At 37.1% G+C, this 20,000-nt stretch overlaps 1 protein-coding gene across 1 annotated transcript in view; it reads left to right on the top strand.

Moving 5' to 3' along the window:
* The first annotated feature begins 687 nt into the window (after nt 1-687).
* Nucleotides 688-20,000, top strand: part of gse1a (Gse1 coiled-coil protein a) — a 48,272-nt gene continuing 28,959 nt past the window's right edge. Inside the window, exons 1-2 of the mRNA XM_077211253.1 lie at nt 688-906; nt 13,360-13,522. Coding sequence (XP_077067368.1) covers nt 13,387-13,522 — 136 coding nt within the window. The 5' untranslated portion in view covers nt 688-906; nt 13,360-13,386. The remainder of the gene's footprint in view (nt 907-13,359; nt 13,523-20,000) is intronic.

The raw sequence follows: 20,000 nt of genomic DNA, 5'->3' as shown, positions 1-20,000 counted from the left end.
TACAATTAAGTTCACGGTTCTCTGGTGTTGGTTAATGTCATGACATGCAGGTAAACAAATAAAAGGTATTTTTAAAAAGAAATTAGTAAGTGTTTTATTTTTTAATTGATTGTGTTTTAAAATTATTAATTTGAATTTTAATAATTGAATTACTTCACGAACCCCAATCTGGGAAACACTGAAGTAATGTAATTGCCCAATGCACTTCATGTTGTTAAAAACAAAGAATGAACATATTTTCTTTCTCCTTGTATTTATATACCAATATATTCACGATTTCCTATTCAAATCAATTTTATTAACGAGTTAGCTCAAAAAAGTAATCTAAAAGTAATCCAAAAGTAGTCAGATTATATTGCCTTAAATATGTAATGTAAAAGATTAAGTTTTTGTAATGTAATTTGGAATCAGTTCTGATTAAGTAATCTACCCAGCACTGATAATGATTATTTTGTTCAAATATGTTTTTGAACCAACCAAACAAACACTATAGTGACTAAAAGGAATCTAACAGGCAAAACCTCTATTTTTGCTGGATTTTAGAAGCTAGTACGGACAACATTTAGCATTCCTTTATTAACACACACACACACACACACACACACACACACACACACACACACACACACACACACACACACACACACACACACACACACAAACACAAACACTCAGTGTGGCATGACCCCCGTCAGTAGGAGGTCCGTCACCCTTGGCTGTGGCTCTGCCTCCGGGGCGGGTCAGTGGAGCAGGTGCTGCTGCGAGTCTCTAAGCGCCGCCTTCACTCTCTCCACTGCGGCTTCACTCGGCGCTGGAGACCGCTGCCTGCTGCCTGCCGCCGGAGACACGACATGGATTTACCTCAGCGCTAAAAACGTGGGAAATACGCTTTTCTTCCGTGTTAAGGTGAGTTCTCGCACGCGGTGCCGTGATAAAGAAGCTTCGGCTGAAGTGAGATCTGCTTTTGGGAGCGTTTGTTACGGACTCCATCGCGTGCCGGATAGCTCCGTGATGTAGGGCGCTTTGTTTTCATTCATAGTCGTGCGTGGTCCATCCTGCAAGTGTACAGTTAGCTTTATATCTGTTATTTTTATTCAGTAAGTTTGCACTGGTTCTGTTTGAGCCTGGGATTCCGATCTTCCATTAGAGAGATCGATTTTATTGGCTTTGTTTATTAAAAAAAAATGATATGCTTGATGTGACCTTTGGCTTTCTGTTGAGACTCATTAATATTCAAAACTGTTTAACAGTCTTCTCTAAATGAAATGTTGGATTTTGAGGCTGTGCGTAAGTGCTTAGAGAGTCGTGGTGAGTTCTATGACCTTCTGATTTTCTATCACCTCAAGGTTAATTCTCCATCCATCTCGGGCATCTCTTCTGGATCTTGTGCAAATTAGTTTAATAACCAACTAAATGAATTTGTCCAGGGAGAAAAAATGCTAAATGGATCAGCCTGATCTCATAAAGCACAGAGAGAACTCACTAAAACATTTTAATGTCATTTTTAGACAGATTTTAGTACAGAATAGGTCAATTTGTATTGGATAGACTGATTCATCTGCTATTTTTGGCCAATTTGAAATTTACAGACAGTCTTGTATATGAATAATAAGCATTTTAGGAATTTTGTGTAAAATAAGTATTTCAGAAGGAAATTGTGTACATCTGATAATGGCATTTTGTTGGCCATCCAACTTTGCAAATATCATCATCGTCCAATTAAAAACCCAAATTGTTAAACCAGTAACTGTTGGTTTGGTCACATCCTGTGTGTTTCACACATCTAGATGTGAAGTTTTTGAAGTCTCTTGTTTCCTCTTCTGGCTTTTCGTGTGGTCAAATAAATGTCAGTGTACCATGGAAAGTCTTATTTACCCAGCAACCTGTCTATATATACCTATGTGTTTACAGACAGAATGTGAGCTGCATTATCCAGTCTCACTGAAAGATCATTTTTAAATAACTAACGGCTGAGGTTTATTTGATTAGGTGCGAAGCTGAAAATACGACTTGTAGTTTGCGTTAAACTGGAAAGACTGGATGAGTTGGGTGTTATGAGAAAGAGTTGTTAAATGAGAAGTTACAGTAGCTAATTACACACTCACCATCCACACATTAAGGCTTCATTAAGTCAGTAACAATTGCAATTGAAGTTCAAATAGAAAAAAACTTCTAATGTCACTGCTTGAAAATATGCTAATGCAAAAGCACAATGTAAGTATAATATTACAATATATTATTATATATACAATATATTATATATATATTACAAAGTACAAGTATTGTTTTGTACAATACTACACTAATAGTTAGATTGTTAGTGTATCATGGTAGAGGATCGAGGTGTGTGTGTGTGTGTGTGTATGTGGGTGTGGGGGGGGGGGGGGGTGGGGAGCTATAAAGAAAGATACTCCTCATTGACCATCTGACTCCACTATACTCATATTTACTCATTAACCCGCTTGAATATATTTTTTTGTTCTTGAATGCTGATTTGACTGGTCTATCATTTGTTCTTTGACCTTTTTAAGCAGCTAAATTTGCCTGAAAATGACCTTAAGTGTTGTAGCTTGGGTAAACTAACAGGTGTAAAATATGTGCATTTAAAATTATATTATATATATATATATAATTTATTTAATATAGTATATTATTTTATTTTATATTCAGCAATCACCTTTATCTGAGGAACATAAGCAATTTGTATTTATTTTCTGTTGGACAATTTTTCAAAATATATTTTGTTTTTATTTTAAAAACTGCTTAAATATTCAAATTTAAATATATATATTTTTATTTAATGTACTATGACTTAAAATCTACACTTTATTGTGAGATGTGAGGCTCCACGCCAACTTCAGCAGCTTGATTTTGTGTTTCAATAGTATGTTTTTGATAATCTTTGGTTTTCGAATTGATTAACAGGGTGTTGTGGATGGATTATAAAATGAAAAACCTTGTGCCATGTGTTTGTGTGTGTGTGTAGTCAGCAGGGTTAAACCCTCAGAGACGGACTGTATCGGGATTAGCTCAGATTTCTGCTGCTCCTTTAACTGATGTTGGTCAGCTGCTATATGTATTACACACACACACACACACACACACACACACACACACACACACACACACACACACACACACACACACACACACACACACACACACACACACACACACGTCGGGTGTTTGCACTACAGTGGTCCTCGTTTTGGACATGTCTGTTGGGCTAAAGTGACAGAGGAATGTTAATACTATTAAAAATAATGTTGGTATCTTAAAACCTGAATTATTAAATGAAAATTACCCCGTAATTTCCTCACCTTTTAGCCATCCCAGGCATATATGACTTTCTTCTTTCAGCCAAACATAATCAGAATTATATTAAAAAATATAATATAACTTTATCTTAATCTTCCAATAATCTTCCAAGCTTTATAATGGGAGTGAGTATAACTGATATTTTGAAGCCCAAAAAGGTGCATCCATCCATCCATCCATCCATTATAAAAGTAATCCATACTGCTCCAGGGGGTCAATAAAGGCCTTCTGAAGTGAAGTGATGCGTTTTTGTAAAGAAAATATCCAGTTTTTGGGTGAACTAACCCTTTAAAAGAGTTGTAACAGAAAGTTAATGTGGCCTTAAAAGAACCACATGAAATAAGATGACATGACACAGATAAGAGGGGGGAGACCGTGGTCAAAAGCCTGACCTAATTACCAAAAACATGTGCCTCTAGTTGTCCAAGGAAGGAACATGTAAAGACACGAAAATACAAGAGGAACACCATCTTTTTTTTATCCTATATTTGAAATCAGAAACCCTATATATTCAAAATGACCAATCAGCACTGCGTACATAGTGACAGTGGGCATATTCCCAAAGCATAAACACTTACCCAGCATACATTGATGTCTTTCAGCAGTTTTAGGGGCTTACAGATGCCAAGCATCCCTTCAGATGGGACAGCGTGGGTTTTAACACAAGCTTTCACTTTTTTGCTAGACATTTCCTGCTGCCCAATCACACACAGAGCTGTGGGTCCAACTCTTAAGAGTTACCGTAAGCTCCAGTAAGTGTAAACTTAAAGCTTGACATTATAACTTCTTCATTCTGTTGAGCGTAATTTTAAAAAGTCACAAACGTCTGAGCTCATTGTTTGAAGCTGATTTGGATCTCATGGAAATGAATGCAGGTCCCGTCCTTTGGATGAGACGTTAAACCGAGGCCCTGACTCTCTGTGGTCATTAAAAATCCCAGGATGTCCTTCGAAAAAGAGTAGGGGTTTAACCCCGGCATCCTTGCCAAAGTTGCCCCTTGGCCTCTGTCCATCATGGCCTCCTAATCATCCCCATATACTGATTGGCTTCATCATTCTGTCTCCTCTCCACCAGTAAGCTGGTGTTTGGTGGGCGTTCTGGTGCAATATGGCTGCCGTCGCATCATCCAGGTGAATGCTGCACATTGGTGGTGGTTGAGAAGATTCCCCCTTCCATGTAAAGCGCTTTGAGTACCCAGAAAAGCGCTATATAAATGTAACAAATAATAATAATAATAATTATTATTATTATTAACTATGAAACTCTTTTGACAATGCAAACCATTGTTTGTCATATTCGTGAAAGGTCTATTCTAAATATCTTAGACATTAACTTCTGAACCATTGATGAACAGAACTAGGTGCCTATGTATTTCTTTGAATAAAAGGTGTATTTTGTGCATTTCAGAGAACTAGAGTTTTGCAGCATTTATAGTTTAATGTGGTAACTTTGAGGAATAGTACCTTGGATGTTTGATGTGGTTCTGTGTGTAGAGAAGTCAAGTAAAACCTGCTAAGATTACTCACATTCTCATTTGCTTTTCCTTTTAAAACAAGGCGAAAGTGTAATACAGACTGTAATGCTTAATTTATGTTCATAACCCTTTCAAAATGACTAAGAAGAAAGTACGCATGTAATCGGCAATTACCAGAACAGGAGGCTGAGGATATGGGTCAAGTGCTAAGGTTATACCACAAGAGCCTTGATTATAAAGACCTGCAAATGCTACATCAGTTGTGTGTGTATTAGGGGTGTGAAGATTCACTCGTTCTCTCGATGCATCGATTACAAATCCTGACGATGCATATGCATCGATCTTGAAACATGTATTTTGAATCGTGAATCGTTTATTTCAGTCAATAATCGATTTAAAATGCTACGAATTGAATAATTTGCGATTCTATAGCGATTCAGTGCTTTACAATATGTAAACATTAAATGACTACATGCGTGAACTAATGGAGGCGTTACTTGTGCGACGTCATTTGGCGTCCTCCCAGCTCTCCTTCACAGATACTCGCTGCACTCTTTACCATCTTTCAATGGATTTCGCTCGCGCTCTGTCCCATATAGCTCTCATCTACAGATTTTTGAGCAGTCCATGTTTGAGCTCTCCACAGGACAGCCACTGATGTTCATGAGCAGGTGACAGCTTGCTTGTCGAGAAAGCAAGGCTTGAGTCAAACCGCTCAAGCCATTGATAAAGCTGCCATGTGATTGCGCGGGCACTGCTATGAAACAACGCGTTCGTTGCGTGGAAACGTCGCCGTTATTTTCTTTAAGATAAGATACTGAAGTTTTACGGAAATGGGTCATACCCGTCCTGAGTGGCTGAAGTAAAACCCCACTTATTCAAGGTGCGCATTTATTACATGGAAAGAGCAGACGCAAATAGACCTAAAATACACACGCTTCCTATGAATCATGAATGAAATTTAACTTTATGCCATTAAACTGAATGTACGAAGGAAACTGCTGAAATAACTACAATATTAATTACACTGAAATAAGAGCGCGTGGTTTATCCATCAATCAGATGCGCATTAAAGTTGCATTCGTAATCGTTACTAGCCTATAGCTAAAGTAGACACCCGGCGCGTTTTCTCTCAGAATCATAGGAAAATGTTCAGTAGCCTATAAAGAGAACAAAGAGTATTCCATGAGGAATACTTACTATTCCATGAGGAAAGTTAGTTAAGGTTTAGTGGGAAAGTTCATGGTATTTTTAGTCTCACAATGGAAGGATGTACCAGATACACTTTAAGGTTGTGTATCCATTAACATATAATACAAAATAGTTAGGCTTTAAAAGTATTGTTAGTTCATCATGCTTTTTAAATCTTGGCTTACATTTCTACAAATGATAATTTATAGGCTTTGGAAATATTTGTTACAATAATAAATTAATTAAAAACTAACATTAACAATAGACAAAATGTCGTTTTTTTGTTTTTTTTTTGTCTCCACTCTCAGACCCCCGAAGACCACTGTGTAATTCACACCCTGACTTAGACCCATTGGGGGAAGCATTTAAATAATCCAATGAATGCATAGAAAAAATGAAGAATCGAATTAATCGAATCACATCGAACTTTAATGTGAATCGCATCGAATCGAATCTTTCTGAATTTGCAAAAATCGTTCTTGAATCGAATTGAAAACCTATGAATCGTGAATCGAATCGATTTGCTGCCTACCCAAAGAGTCACAGCCCTAGTGTGTATATATAGCTATTTCAGGTATCTAAAGATGAATCATCTTGTGTCTTCAAATGAGTCAACAAATTGCTGTGCCAATGGATAGGAACATAATGAGAAAAAAGGAATGTTAAGTATGCTAGTTGGAAGTCTGTGGTTTTCTTTGTTGTACATATATGTAAAATATCTTGGGTGTGAGCTTAAGAAGTTTTAGAGGAGAAACCTAAAAAGGTGTGTCTCAAGTTTCTAGGTTCAGTGTTTTATTAGGAACACATCTAAAATATGCAGTGGGGAGGGTACTCCATGACCAAGGTTTGGAAACACTGAGCTAGGAGAATAGAAGTAGCTTATCCACTGGGTGTCTGCTGTGTTAAATAATTGACATTTCTTCCAGGGGCCTCCAAAACCACAGGCCACACTGCCCAAGACTACCAAAATTAGCTTAACATCGGGGCCCTCAGTGAATACAGTGCAAGCTGACCACTAGAGCCTGTGTGCCCCTTGGTGCATACAGAGACAAAGGCCCCTCAGAGAGTCTGACCTGAACACCAGGTCCCCGAGTACTTTACAAGCTTAACTCCAGGTCACCTCCGTAGACATGTGCCAAGGGGCCTCCTGTGATAGTCATTCTATCCAGCCAGAAATGGCATCTTAAATTTGATTGACTTTAGGGATCTAGAAAGAGGTGTAACATGATAGAATTCCTGTAAATAACATAAAGTTACATGTTTGTCAACTCTAGTCCTCTGGACCCATATCCCAGAATGTTTTTGAAGTCCCTCTAATTAACACCTCAACAAGCTGATGAGTTAAATAAGGGGTTTTAATTAGTGAGACATCTAAAACATTCTGGGAGGTGGTGTCCCCAGGACTGGAGTTGACAAACCCTGGAGTATTGTTTGTTGGCTAAGTTGGCAAAAAAGGCCCCCTTGTACTCGTAAAGGAACCTAAAGCTTGGGAAAACTTGTTGTCTAGGACAACATCAAAGGTTTTTTTTTTTTTGCAGCTAGAGGGGACGACACTGAGACCATCACCAGAGATAAAGATCATGACAATGGGAAAGCTCTTGTCTGGGACGAAGAGTAACCTAGTCTCGAATTCAAAGTCAATATTAGTGTGATTTATTCAGTCCAAATTATAAGACCAAAATGAGGATGAGAGATGAACTGTCAAGTGTGGTCAGAGAAGCAATGATTAGAGAAGCCACATGACTGGATGCTAGTACAGAGTGATCTGGCCTAAATGGAGAAGTTTAAGGGACTAATTACCGAACCTTGTGGGGCACCAGTGGTTTGGGAGTGCGGATAAGGTAGTGAGCCTTTCAAAGTACTGTAACTTGGGAAGCCCTGTTATCCCAAGAAAATACAATCCTAAATGTGCTAAATCAGCTTTGAGATCAACAGGTTGTGGATAAGTGTAAATTACTGCAGACAGATCCAGGAAAATCAATACAAACTTAATCAAGGACATTCAAGGCTAGTGTAAGGGCTTCAGTGATGGCAAGTAGAGTTGTTTTGGGACTTACAGATCAGTCTAATGTCTTCAACCTTTAAGCCCTTTGTGATCAGTAGCTTTGTGATCAAAATTCTCTCTAGTTATCAATCTCTATTGAAGTCTAAACCAATTAGTGAATTTCTCTCTGGAAGTATCAGTACCGTCTTAATCCTCATCCATCTTTCATATTGTCAGTGAAACGTGCACACACACACATGGTTAATGAGCAGAAGGCAGGTGTGTGTGAGGTGCTTTATCTAGTCTTAATGAATGCCGAGGGTAGCAGATCTCTGTAGTCGCTAATGCATCAATGCTTGTCTGTCATCATTATGGACATGCATGTGTGTGAGTGTGTTCATTTGTGCCCAACAAAGCACTTTGACACATCATCCATCACCCAGTCTTTTATCCCTGCTGTTTCTCCCATTGAATTTACATGAGCCGGTCATGTCGACAAGGGCTGGGTCAATTTGCATTGGCTGTACTGTTTAATGAACAAGCTTATTAGAGAGCCAGTGGGGAGCAGAAGACTGTGGGAGTGTTTTTGCTGACTCTACCACGGCTAAAGCCTCTGGGAAAAACAGCACAGCAGGATTTCATCTTTGAGAGAGAGAGAAGATCTTCATATAACAAGCTTTGGGTGCTTTTAGAGAGCCATTTTAAAGGTTTGGCCATTTATTTTTAGCCAGCTAGAGATCTGATGATTTTAGTCAGTATCTGTGTTTGTATATGTGACTATTCTCAAAGGTGTGAGGTTAATAAGGCACAAGCCTACAGTAAATCCTGCTGATCAGGGATTAAAACAATTATGTGGTAGTTTGAGGTGTAGGTGTGTCTCTGTGTGAATGGATGTGCAATGGTGTGGAATAATTTAAACATGCTAGTTGATCAATTAACTCCTTTAATAAGGTTGTAGGTCATGCTAAAAACTGTAATGAAGCAGCAATGTTTTGTGTTGTCAGAGTAAAAATATAGTTTAGTGAGAGATTGAAATGCTTAACTCTATGGGTTCAGCTAAAAGAATGTGGTGAAAAGATAATATATATGAAAGTGGAATCATACTTGCTATAGATACTTTGAAATATGTGCTGAAAACAAATAGGAGATCATGAAAAAACAATAAGATGACTTATGTTGTTTTTGTCCTTTTGTACTTTTATTTTATGTTGTTTTCGGGGCTTAATATTTTTACAGTAATTTATAATTACTTTATTGTTAAACAGCAGTTTGGACATTTTTACACATTTTTGTGTTCCACTGAACACAGAAGTCATACAGGTTTGAATATGTGAGTGATTAGGCTAAATGATGACAGAATTGTCCCTTTTGGGTGAGTGAATCTTTTAAGTACGTTGGCCGAGAGAGCTCAGTCTGCTGAAAAACAGCAAACAGAAAAAAACAGCAAATTAAGAAAACCTCTTCATCAGTTTGACGACACGTGTTGCAAATACTCACAACGCAACCAAATACAGAAACGTGCTGCAAATACTCACAATGCAACCAAATACAGAAACACGATGCAAATACTCGCACAGCACAAGCGATCAGGATGTTAAAATAAACAAAAAAACTCAACTCACTTTTTTCTGTATTTGGTTGCGTTGTGAGTATTTTCAGTGTGTTTCTATATTTGGTTGCATTGTGAGTATTTGCAGCGTGTTTCTGTATTTGGTTGCATTGTGAGTATTTGCAGCAAGTGTTGTCAAACTGATTAAGGTGTTTTCTTAAATTGCTGGTGTTTTTTCTATTTGCATGTGTTTTCTTCAGTTTCAGCATGTTGAGCTCTCTTGGCCACCGTATTTAAGGCATCCTAAGGGAAATAAATGTTATCTCGCTCCCACTCCTTGAAATTACTGCTTATAAATCACTCTCTGCTCGTCTGTGTTGGGTGGGCTGTGTGTGTGTGTCGTAAAATACCTGTGGCTTTTCTCATTTCCACAGAGACTTTGTTATCTCTGACTGACACTATCCAGGAGAGAAAGTGTGAGCAGCAGAGAAGAGAGGAAGGGGGTGGGGTACGCATGTGAGTTCAGTAGCAGAATGATTGAGAATGTTTGTCAAGAGAAGGAGAATGAGGGAGATAAAGAGAAGAGCTCTGTTTGTAGCACGCAAATGAGTGGACGAGAGACAGCTGTGTTTCAAGAGCACATGATATGATGATTTGATTGATAAGCCCCTAGCAGGATTGGATAGCGCCTGAAATGGCGGTTCTCTTTATGGCAGGGAGAATAGTGTCTCAGTTATAATGCTGCACTTGATTATTATCCTATATATGAGGATTATAGCTAACCTTTTTATGAAGCCTCTTTGCATAATGTATATAAAGATATAATAGGCGGATAGAATCTTAATTAAATTAACCAATCCTGTTTTGGTTTGGGATTTTTTTTACTTTATTTTATTTTGCCTTTTTTTTGTTCACTACGAAAGCTCTTAGAGCCCATACATTTTGCTTAGTTTTTTTACTTGATTATATTTTGCTTTTTTTATTTTTAGTTAAAAAGGTAATGGGCCATACATTTTTTTTTTACTTTTTTTTTTTTTCAAATTATGTTACATTGTGTCTGATTTAGTGCTATTTTTTGTTGTTGTTAGGTCACTAACTGTTAAAAGGCCGTAAGTTGTTTTTTGATTTGTTTTATATATAGATTCTTAATCGATTTAACATTTACCTGTTTTGTTTAGCTTTATTTTATTTTTTATTTCACTGCAAAAGCAGAAAGAGGCCATACTTTTTTTTTTACTTGATTTCTTTTTTTTGACCGACCGACAGACAGATAGACAGACAGACAGACAGACAGATATACAGGCAGGTAGATAGATAGATGGGTGGGTGGATAGATAGATAGATAGATAGATAGATAAATAGGTGGGTGGGTGGATAGATAGATAGATAGATAGATAGATAGATAGATAGATAGATAGATAGATAGATAGATAGATGGATGGATGGATGGATGGATGGATGGATGGATGGATGGGTGGGTGGGTGGATGGATGGATGGATGGATGGGTGGGTGGATGGATGGATGGATGGATGGATGTGTGGGTGGATGGATGGATGGATGGATGGATGGATGGATGGATGGGTGGGTGGATAGATAGATAGGTAGATAGATGGGTAGATAGATGGGTAGATAGATAGATAGATAGATGGGTAGATAGATGGGTAGATAGATGGATAGATAGATAGATAGATAGATAGATAGGTGGATAGATAGGTAGGTGGATAGATGGATAGATAGATAGATAGATAGATGATAGATGGATAGATGGATAGATGATAGATGGATAGATAGATAGATAGATAGATAGATAGATAGGTAGGTGGATAGATAGATAGATAGATAGATGGATAGATAGATAGATGGATAGATGATAGATGGATAGATGGATAGATGATAGATGGATAGATAGATAGATGATAGATGGATAGATGATAGATGGATAGATGGATAGATGATAGATGGATAGATGGATAGATGATAGATGGATAGATAGATAGATAGATAGGTAGGTGGATAGATAGATAGATAGATAGGTAGGTGGATAGATAGATAGATAGATAGATGGATAGATAGATAGATGGATAGATGATAGATGGATAGATGGATAGATGATAGATGGATAGATAGATGGATAGATAGATAGATGATAGATGGATAGATAGGTAGGTAGGTGGATAGATAGATAGATAGATAGATAGATGGATAGATGATAGATGGATAGATAGGTAGGTGGATAGATGGATAGAAAGATGAATACATTCTTAAAGGGGTGGTTGATTATGATTTCACTTTTTAAACTTTAGTTAGTGTGTAATGTTGCTGTTTCAGCGTAAACAACTTCTGCAAAGTCACAAAGCTCAAAGTACAAAGCAAAGGAAGATATTTGCTTTTAAAGGGACAGACACAAAAACGGCGCATTTTTGCTCACCCTCAAAAAGTGACAATTTTAACATGCTATATAAAAATATCTGTGGGGTATTTTGAGCTAAAACTCAAACTCATAAGCACTCTGGGGTCATCAAAGACTTATTTTACATTTTGTGAAAAGGGCATTACACCACCCCGTCAATCGATTTAACCATTCACTCATACCATTTACAAGTGTTTTTTTGTTTTGTTTTTTTACTTGGTTTTGTTTTGTTTTTGAATTATGTATTTCCATTGTGCCTGCCCTGAATTACAGTGATATTTAAGATTAGCCAGATGAATCTGTTCAGTTCAACTACAGGACATATTATATTCTGTTACGCTGCGTGTTTGGATGCGTAAGGCTCCATTAAGTCGTAATGAAGTTGTGGCTGATGGCAGAGGATGCTGCTGCCAGCTCTCCTAACTGCTCTAAGTTCATTATTAATTGTTTTGCTCGGTTCAGCAAAAGGGCAAGGGGTGAGGCACAGTTTATCACGATAAAGCACGCGTTTGTTTGTTTCTTGTAGAGACGCTGGCAGTGAGTGATAGCTGGAGGTGTGAGAGAGAGATACACAAAGGAAGGAAGCTGTAAAACCCTCACACTTTAGAGTTGGAACTTAACACATAAAATTCACTTTCAAATGTGTTGGATTTAGTCCAAAAATGTAGTCAGATTGTTTTAATCATATTAAATAATGTTTTTTGACAATCGTTAATATAAATGTAGCAAATGCCGGATTACCTAACACATTGTTTATTACAGTGCACCTAAAGGAAGTATTCTCTATTATCCCCTTCATGTATTTAAAAACACACACACACACACACATTTCTCTTGTTTTTGTCAAACCTACATTTCTGTGGTAGCTTGTGCTTTTCTTGCCAATTTTGGATTTTTGTTTTCCAGCACTTCTAATGTTACTGTCACTTTAAATTGAGTCACTTCTGTTGTAGCATGTCACTTTGGATAAAATTTGGATAAATCTGCTAAATGAATAACTATAAAATGTAAAACCATTTTCATGCTGGTGGTTTGACCCTTGTCATAGTTGAATTCTTCAGGTTTTTTTTAGGCTGAATTTGAATCAGTTCCAAACCACTTAATATATCAGGTGCTAAATCCTTACAGGCAATGTATGCAAATATATGTCATTATCAGTTTGCGTAATTCATTGCTATTGAACTATTGAATTTTTTTTTTCTATTGAACAGAACCTGTTTCATACACACACACACACACACACACACACACACACACACACACACGCTCATAGCATGTGGTTCAACTTGCTTTGAGGGGAAATAAAACTAGAGTGATCGATTTGAATTCAATGTTAAATTCGAGGCTGGGTTCGGGTTTAACGCCAACCTCTTCTTTTCCTCTATGAATATTCATTCTGAATCTGTTTGTCTCTGTCCTTCTGTCCCTGCAGGTATCTGCGTAGTCCCCAGCTTTAGGAATGATCTCTGCGGCACCATGCACCATGGCCACTGTAAGCCCCCTCACTCCGTCCCCCATCAGCGGGAGCCCTGCGTCCCAGTCCGGATTCGCTGCCGCCCTCCGCAAGCTCGCCAAACAGGCCGAAGAGCCACGAGGTGAGTGTGTCCTTTCCTCTCCTCTTTACCCATCAGTCCTTAAGCTCTTCTATTTATCATCTCTCACATGATGTCTGGATGAAAAGGCAATATGTGCTTGTGCTATAGTCACTCCGCAGAGCTTAACTAGGCTGTTTCTGTAACAGGCGGTTTCTACTTTTTCTTTTCTGGTTTTGGTTTCATTTAGTTTATTTCTGTTTTGTAATTGTGTTTTCTTTTTTCTTTTGTTTCTGTTTTGTTTTTTATATTGTTTTGTTTGTCTGATTTGTTTTGTGACTGCGTTTTCATTTATTTTTGTTGTTTCTGTTTTGTAATTTGATTGGTTTGCCTGATTTGTTTTGTAATTTTGTGATTTCATTTGTTTTCGTTTTGTATTTTTTGCTTGCCTGATTTGTTTTGTAATTTTGTGTTTTCATTTGTTTTTCTTTTTGTTCTGTGTTTTGTGATCTTGCTTTTTATTTTTTTGTTCTTTTGTTTTTCGTTTAACAACAATAATATTAGCCACTTCTTACATGGTCACTTATATATTATGCATTGTTGTGTAATTACCATTAGTGTAGTTGCAGTAAGTCGTTTAATGCAGAATGTAAACAAGCACGCCGCCATATGTATGCGTGTAATATGGACATCCATTCTCTGCTCAGCGTGTGTATGAATGTGGGTGGTGCTTTCTGTCAACAAATTGTGAATAGATTTGAATAATATTTGCATATGGGTTTGCAGCATTTCAGATGGCTGGCACAACATTCAGCTGCCCATCTGTCTGTGTAATTGTTGTAGTCAACGCCAAAAAAACCTGAGCACACACACTCACTCACACAACAACTCTTATAATGCTCATTACATACAATATCAAGTTCTCAGACAATGTTTTCTACTGTTGTTTTGGCGTGGCATGTAAGATCTAGAAAATTGTTGCTGTCAATTTCTCCAACTTACATTTAAAAAAAGAAAAAACATGGGTTGACACTGAAAGTAGCTATTCAATGCATTATGTTGTGAAGAAAAACAAGCTGTTTAACAAGCATCCTAAATGATCTAACACTGTCTAAAGCTTTCTCAAGAATACATGGTTTGGCCATGTGTTTATCGACGTGATCCATTGTGAGTGATCATGATATTCTTCTCTTTAAGGCTTCGAGACAGACAGAAAGGGATTATATTGATTGGTTAAGAGCTTGTATGCCAGTAATTTCTATAGACCTTCTCTAAGTGTCTTTTTACTGCTGTCTCTGTGAGTTTATCACACTGTGCATACTGCTCTGCCTTTGCTTACCACTTTATGCATTCATACACTCTTTGACTAGGGTAATTCAATGACAGTCAATGCTCTGTCTCAGATTGCTAAGCCTGTTTGGAAAAGCTGTCTTTTGTTTAAGGCTTTGGTGGCTTTGGGGCTTTTAGGGTGTGTGTGTGTGTGTGTGTGTGTGCTTCTCCGAATGCACACATGCTTTTGTGAATGTGTCCTTGTTGATGCTTGTAGTAGTACATAACTGACATCCCCCCTCCCCCCCACCAACCCAAATACACACGTATTTTAACTTTCTTTCTCTCACTTTCTTTCTCTCACTTTCTTTGTTCCCTCAAGAGTTTGTCTGATAGCATAGCATGACTGTAAACAATTAAAATCTTGCCAGAGCGTTCAGATAAAGATATATAAAATATATAAAAGAGTGAAGTAAAGCTAAAGTTTTAGCATCTAGGTTGTTGTGTTGTGAGTGGTTTTTGCCCAGCTACCCTTGTGAAAAAGAGGTACAATTTAGCATACCTTTAAAAAAAGAACACTTCTTATAAAACATACTTTATAACGATACACTTAAGTGCAAAATGTGATTTGAATGTGTTGTTGCATGTTATGCATAATTAAATAAAAAATGTATTGTAGTTCAAATTTATTTTAAATGCAATTAGTTGAATTTAAAGTGCTTTTAGAACCTAAGTTTATCTGAATGTGAAATTTCTTAATTACCTCTATTGAAATATGGTTAAAGGCTTCTGTTTAATGTTTTGACAAGAATTTACAGTAAACTAAAATGTAATTTTTATTGAAACTTGTGTGCCATGTACTTAAATATATTTGTAATTCCCCATTTGTAGTGATGAAGTTGCCGTTTAGTACATTTTAAAATATATTAACTTTAAATGTAATCTTATAACAGTTAAAATTATAGCCATGTACTTTACACACACTTTTTAAAAAAAAGATTTACGCAATTTGATAAATAGTAAAATTCCATCAAATTTAATTATTCAATCCTTACGTAGTTTAATTGAATAATTGAACAATCCTTAATCAATTATTCAATTAAAATACGCAAGGATTTTTTTAATTTCAATTTGATGGAATTTCTTCGTAGTATTACATCGAAAAAAGTGTACTTCTAAATTACTAAAACAATTATTTTAAATTCGAACTTTTTATTTGACATTATTGCAAAGTGTGCTTATTGCAAAGTGTGCTTAAAGTAGCCTAAGTGTGCAAAGAAACTGTGCTTTAAGTACACTTACGTGGCCTTTTATTTAATCAATATTATATTTTCTGCTAGGAAAAGTTTTTGAAAAATACTGTATATACTTCACACTACATGTGCACATACAATACAATTAAGTCATTAGTCACACTTTCAATGTAAGTTTTTGGTATTTTTCCACCTGTTTTATTGTTTACAAAGCAAAAAAATTAGATTTGAACTACAAGAAGTCCACAATATGGACTTCTATATATCATATATAGATATCCACATATATCATATATGTCCGTGCAGGACGAGTTGATTTCTCTTCTGAAAAACCCCTAACCATAAGTTTTGGCAATAGTAATAGCGGCACTTCCCTTTGTATAAACAATTTAGTATAGGTGTCAGTGATTTCTAGGTAGAAATCTAGCAGGTGTGTAAAAGAGTAAAGCAAAATTGAACACAAAAGGAGTGAAGAAGTGCAAAACCCGGAGTATTGACTTCTTATCAGCTCTCTGGCAGACACAAGCGCTCCGAGGAGGGCTGACCTACTTTACTCTTTGTGTTGGGTGTCTTATATAGATACTGCTTTCAGCGGCAATACGTTTCTTTCTGTGCTTGTGTGGTTTTCAAGCCTTGTGTAGGTTTCTGTCTTAATGAGGAAAAGTCATTTCTCACACACACTCGCTGCAATCGAAACCACAAGAAGTGCATATTATGGAAGGGATCATGTACAGTCAGCCGTTCATTATTGCAAGGGTGACCAGATCTTGTATCTCGCTGTACATTATCCTGCTTATTACACTGGTATTGTTGCCATTGCCAAATAGATAAATACATGGCTGTGAACTAACGATTTGAGCTTAAATTATTTAATAATCTACGACCTCACTTTTAAATCCCAATTTAACCAGAATTACGATGCCTATAGCAAATAAAACACTGTTACAATATTAAAAGATTAATTCATATATTATATACATTTTTAATCTGCAATGGAAAAAAGTTATGATCAATAAGTTTTGACAACATATTTTTACATTGCTTTAACTCATCACAATAAGTTTAGCAATTTTCAACTTGTTTTTATAAGTTATACAAGATTCAATTTTTTAAGTCAGTTTAATGTAATTTAAAGCTGCAGTCGGCAAGTCTGGTAGATTGAGTGGACTTAGGCAAAATTTTAAATGTTTACAACTCTCATGTCCCTCCCCCACTATCAACGAATACCCTCCCACCGAGTTCGTAATCGTCAGCGCATGTGCAACAGATTTTCTGTGAACGCGCCCGTCTCATCCATAGACAGTAAGGCCTCATCAGCTAGTCAGATAGCACATACAATAACAGTAGCTTTACTACTGTTCTTACTCTCGTAAGAAAGATAGAGTAGCATTGATTCTTCCAAAAAGTCGAACTTTATCCCTTCATCTGGACATGTTTATCCGCCTAACGTTACGTTTACACGGATTTCAGCGCAAACTAAGCTAATGAACCTGCCCAACAAGTGCTAACGTTAGCTATCCATACCAACACATTTGGGCAAACATACTTCGGTTACTAACATAACACTAAGAAATAAAGTAACTGGTTGATAAAGCACAATTACCTGTCGAGAAGAAATGTTGCAAGCTCTGCATCCAGCTTGAACCCAATTAAATCACGTAAATCTCTCCACCTTTCAAATGCCGATCCGATGTTGATCCTGGTTTATTTACGGGCACGGTCGCTTCTTTCTTTACTTCTTTCTTTCCAGCAGGTGTTCTCTTTTCCTGTGTTGTTTTTGACCTCCTAGCTCTTGAGGTTAACCGAGGAATTGGAATCTTGTCCGCCATCACTCTTCCTTACTGCGCAAACTTCAGGCATGTGCATGTGATTGTAACGTCCGCGAAAGGTGGCGTGTGCACGACCTGTGATTGACAGTCAGATTGGACTGCGCTGATTGGACCCGATGATCCGGGAGCGGTGGATTTTTGCAAAACAAATAACACGCTCCAGGTGGATTTAGAAGCTCAGATTTTTTTTCTAAAACCACTTTATTTATGTTGTTATGTCGGATTATAGTGTCGATTTCACTGAATATGATCAAAAAAATGTTGCCGACGGCAGCTTTAAGTTCAACATCCAAGTTGATTTTACTTAAGAATTTTTTTTTTTTTTTTTTTTTACAGTGATCAAGCTCACATATTTATGTCTTCCTCTCTCCTCCAGGTCTTTAATTGTGTCTTGTTCTTTCAAGTGACATTTTTGTTTTATTGCTTCTAGTCATCTAAAGTTCATATCATAAAATAAATACCAAAGTCCTCCAGGGCTGTTTTTACTACAGTTGATAGCTAATAGTTTTGATTCGTATGTTAGTTGCAATTAATTATATAATTTGATTTGATATAGAGAGACCGTAGAATGATATGAGAGATATTAAAGTGAACGTACCATGTTGGCATTTAATCACTATGGACTAAATACTATTTAGTCGACATTATACAAACATATTTGATAGTTCAGTGCTGATATTGACCAATTAGAATGAAATACTATATTCCAGAGCGCTGTGTATTGAATATTCATATACATTTACATTTATTCATTTAGCAGCTGCTTTTATCAAATGTGACATTATTGTCAATGTAAAGTTTCTCTCTTTATACATTTTGTTGTGAGACACAAAGAACTTCTTTGTTTTAGATTTTAGGGTGTCTTAGACAACGCAGATATGTATGTGCATCACACACACACACACACACACACACACACACACACACACACAAATTGTCTTTGATCACAGTAAAGCGCTGTATTACCGCGGTGGGGGTTTGGAGGAATGAGTGCGTGTTCATGTGTGTTTACCACAGGGAGATGGCAGTGTTTGTTTCTTTATCTCTTTAAACTGGCATCTGATCTGACAGCCCAACGGGGCTTTGATACCGGCGAGTTTGGCAGTGAGGGAAGTGATGATGTATGTTCACTTCATCTGACAAGTTGTTAGTTCTGTCTGGCATCCACACACGTACAAATACATCCCCCTTTCTTTGCCTCTTCTACTAGTCTAGATAGTCTGTTGTTGGCTCTGATGTTATTATACGTCCCTCTCAGATTGTAGAACGTCGCTCTTCTTTGTCAGAAACGTACCTTTGGAAGTTAGAAACATTAGTATTTAGCGCATGTACTTCAGGCTCGTTGAGCTGTGGAAGATTCAGGTTTGTTGAATCTAATTTATGAATGTAATTCTTTTATGTGTGTGTAAATGAAGTGCAGGTGTGTGTGCAATCAGAGCAGTGCAGGTGTATGGTGTTTGGTGTATTCAGTCCAGGGAGGTGTATGATGGGAAATGTAGTCCAAGTAAACCCAGGAAGTGCGTGGCTAATCGTGACATAATCAAAGTTGTCCTAAGACAAGAACGGGTATTGTTCAAAATTCATGTATAACTTTGATGAAAGGTTTTGCTCCACTTCAAATGTTGACTACTGTTAATATATATGCGATCAGCCACTCAGCATTTTCACTGGCCACAATTTTGACATTAACCGTGGGGAAAAACTGCCATATAGATCATTTTAATATTATCTCATAATAATATTAAAGCAGGCTGCTTTCACTTTAAGATGCAAGCATCACATGCATTTATACACACGCATTTTCTTCATCAACTGATTACGTTCACTTAAAACATAACAGACTGTGTTTATGTGAGTACTCGCCAAGACCCGCATTTTGACGTTATTTTGTGTGTATTTGACTGTTTAAGCTCAATAAGTAGCGAAAACAAACTCAAATTAGTACTTGGACACTGGGGCTACTGGGTGTGAGCACAAAATCTGCGAGTGAATAAAATTATGCGGAATACATGGAATCCCACGCTGAAATTCAAGCCCTCTAACAGCAACAATATTCAGCTGGAGCAAAAACAACTAATGTGAGTGAGGTGAGGCGGGTGTGTGTGTGTGTGTGTGTGTGTGTGTGTGTGTGTGTGTGTGTGTGTGTGTGTGTGTGTGTGTGTGTGTGTGTGTGTGTGTGTGTGTGTGTGT

This window comes from Siphateles boraxobius, unplaced genomic scaffold, assembly GCF_051911475.1.
Source record: "Siphateles boraxobius isolate OS27281-9 unplaced genomic scaffold, OSU_SipBor_1 65, whole genome shotgun sequence".
In the NCBI taxonomy this organism is placed as follows: domain Eukaryota; kingdom Metazoa; phylum Chordata; class Actinopteri; order Cypriniformes; family Leuciscidae; genus Siphateles; species Siphateles boraxobius.
This window is presented reverse-complemented; position numbering and strand designations above follow the sequence as displayed.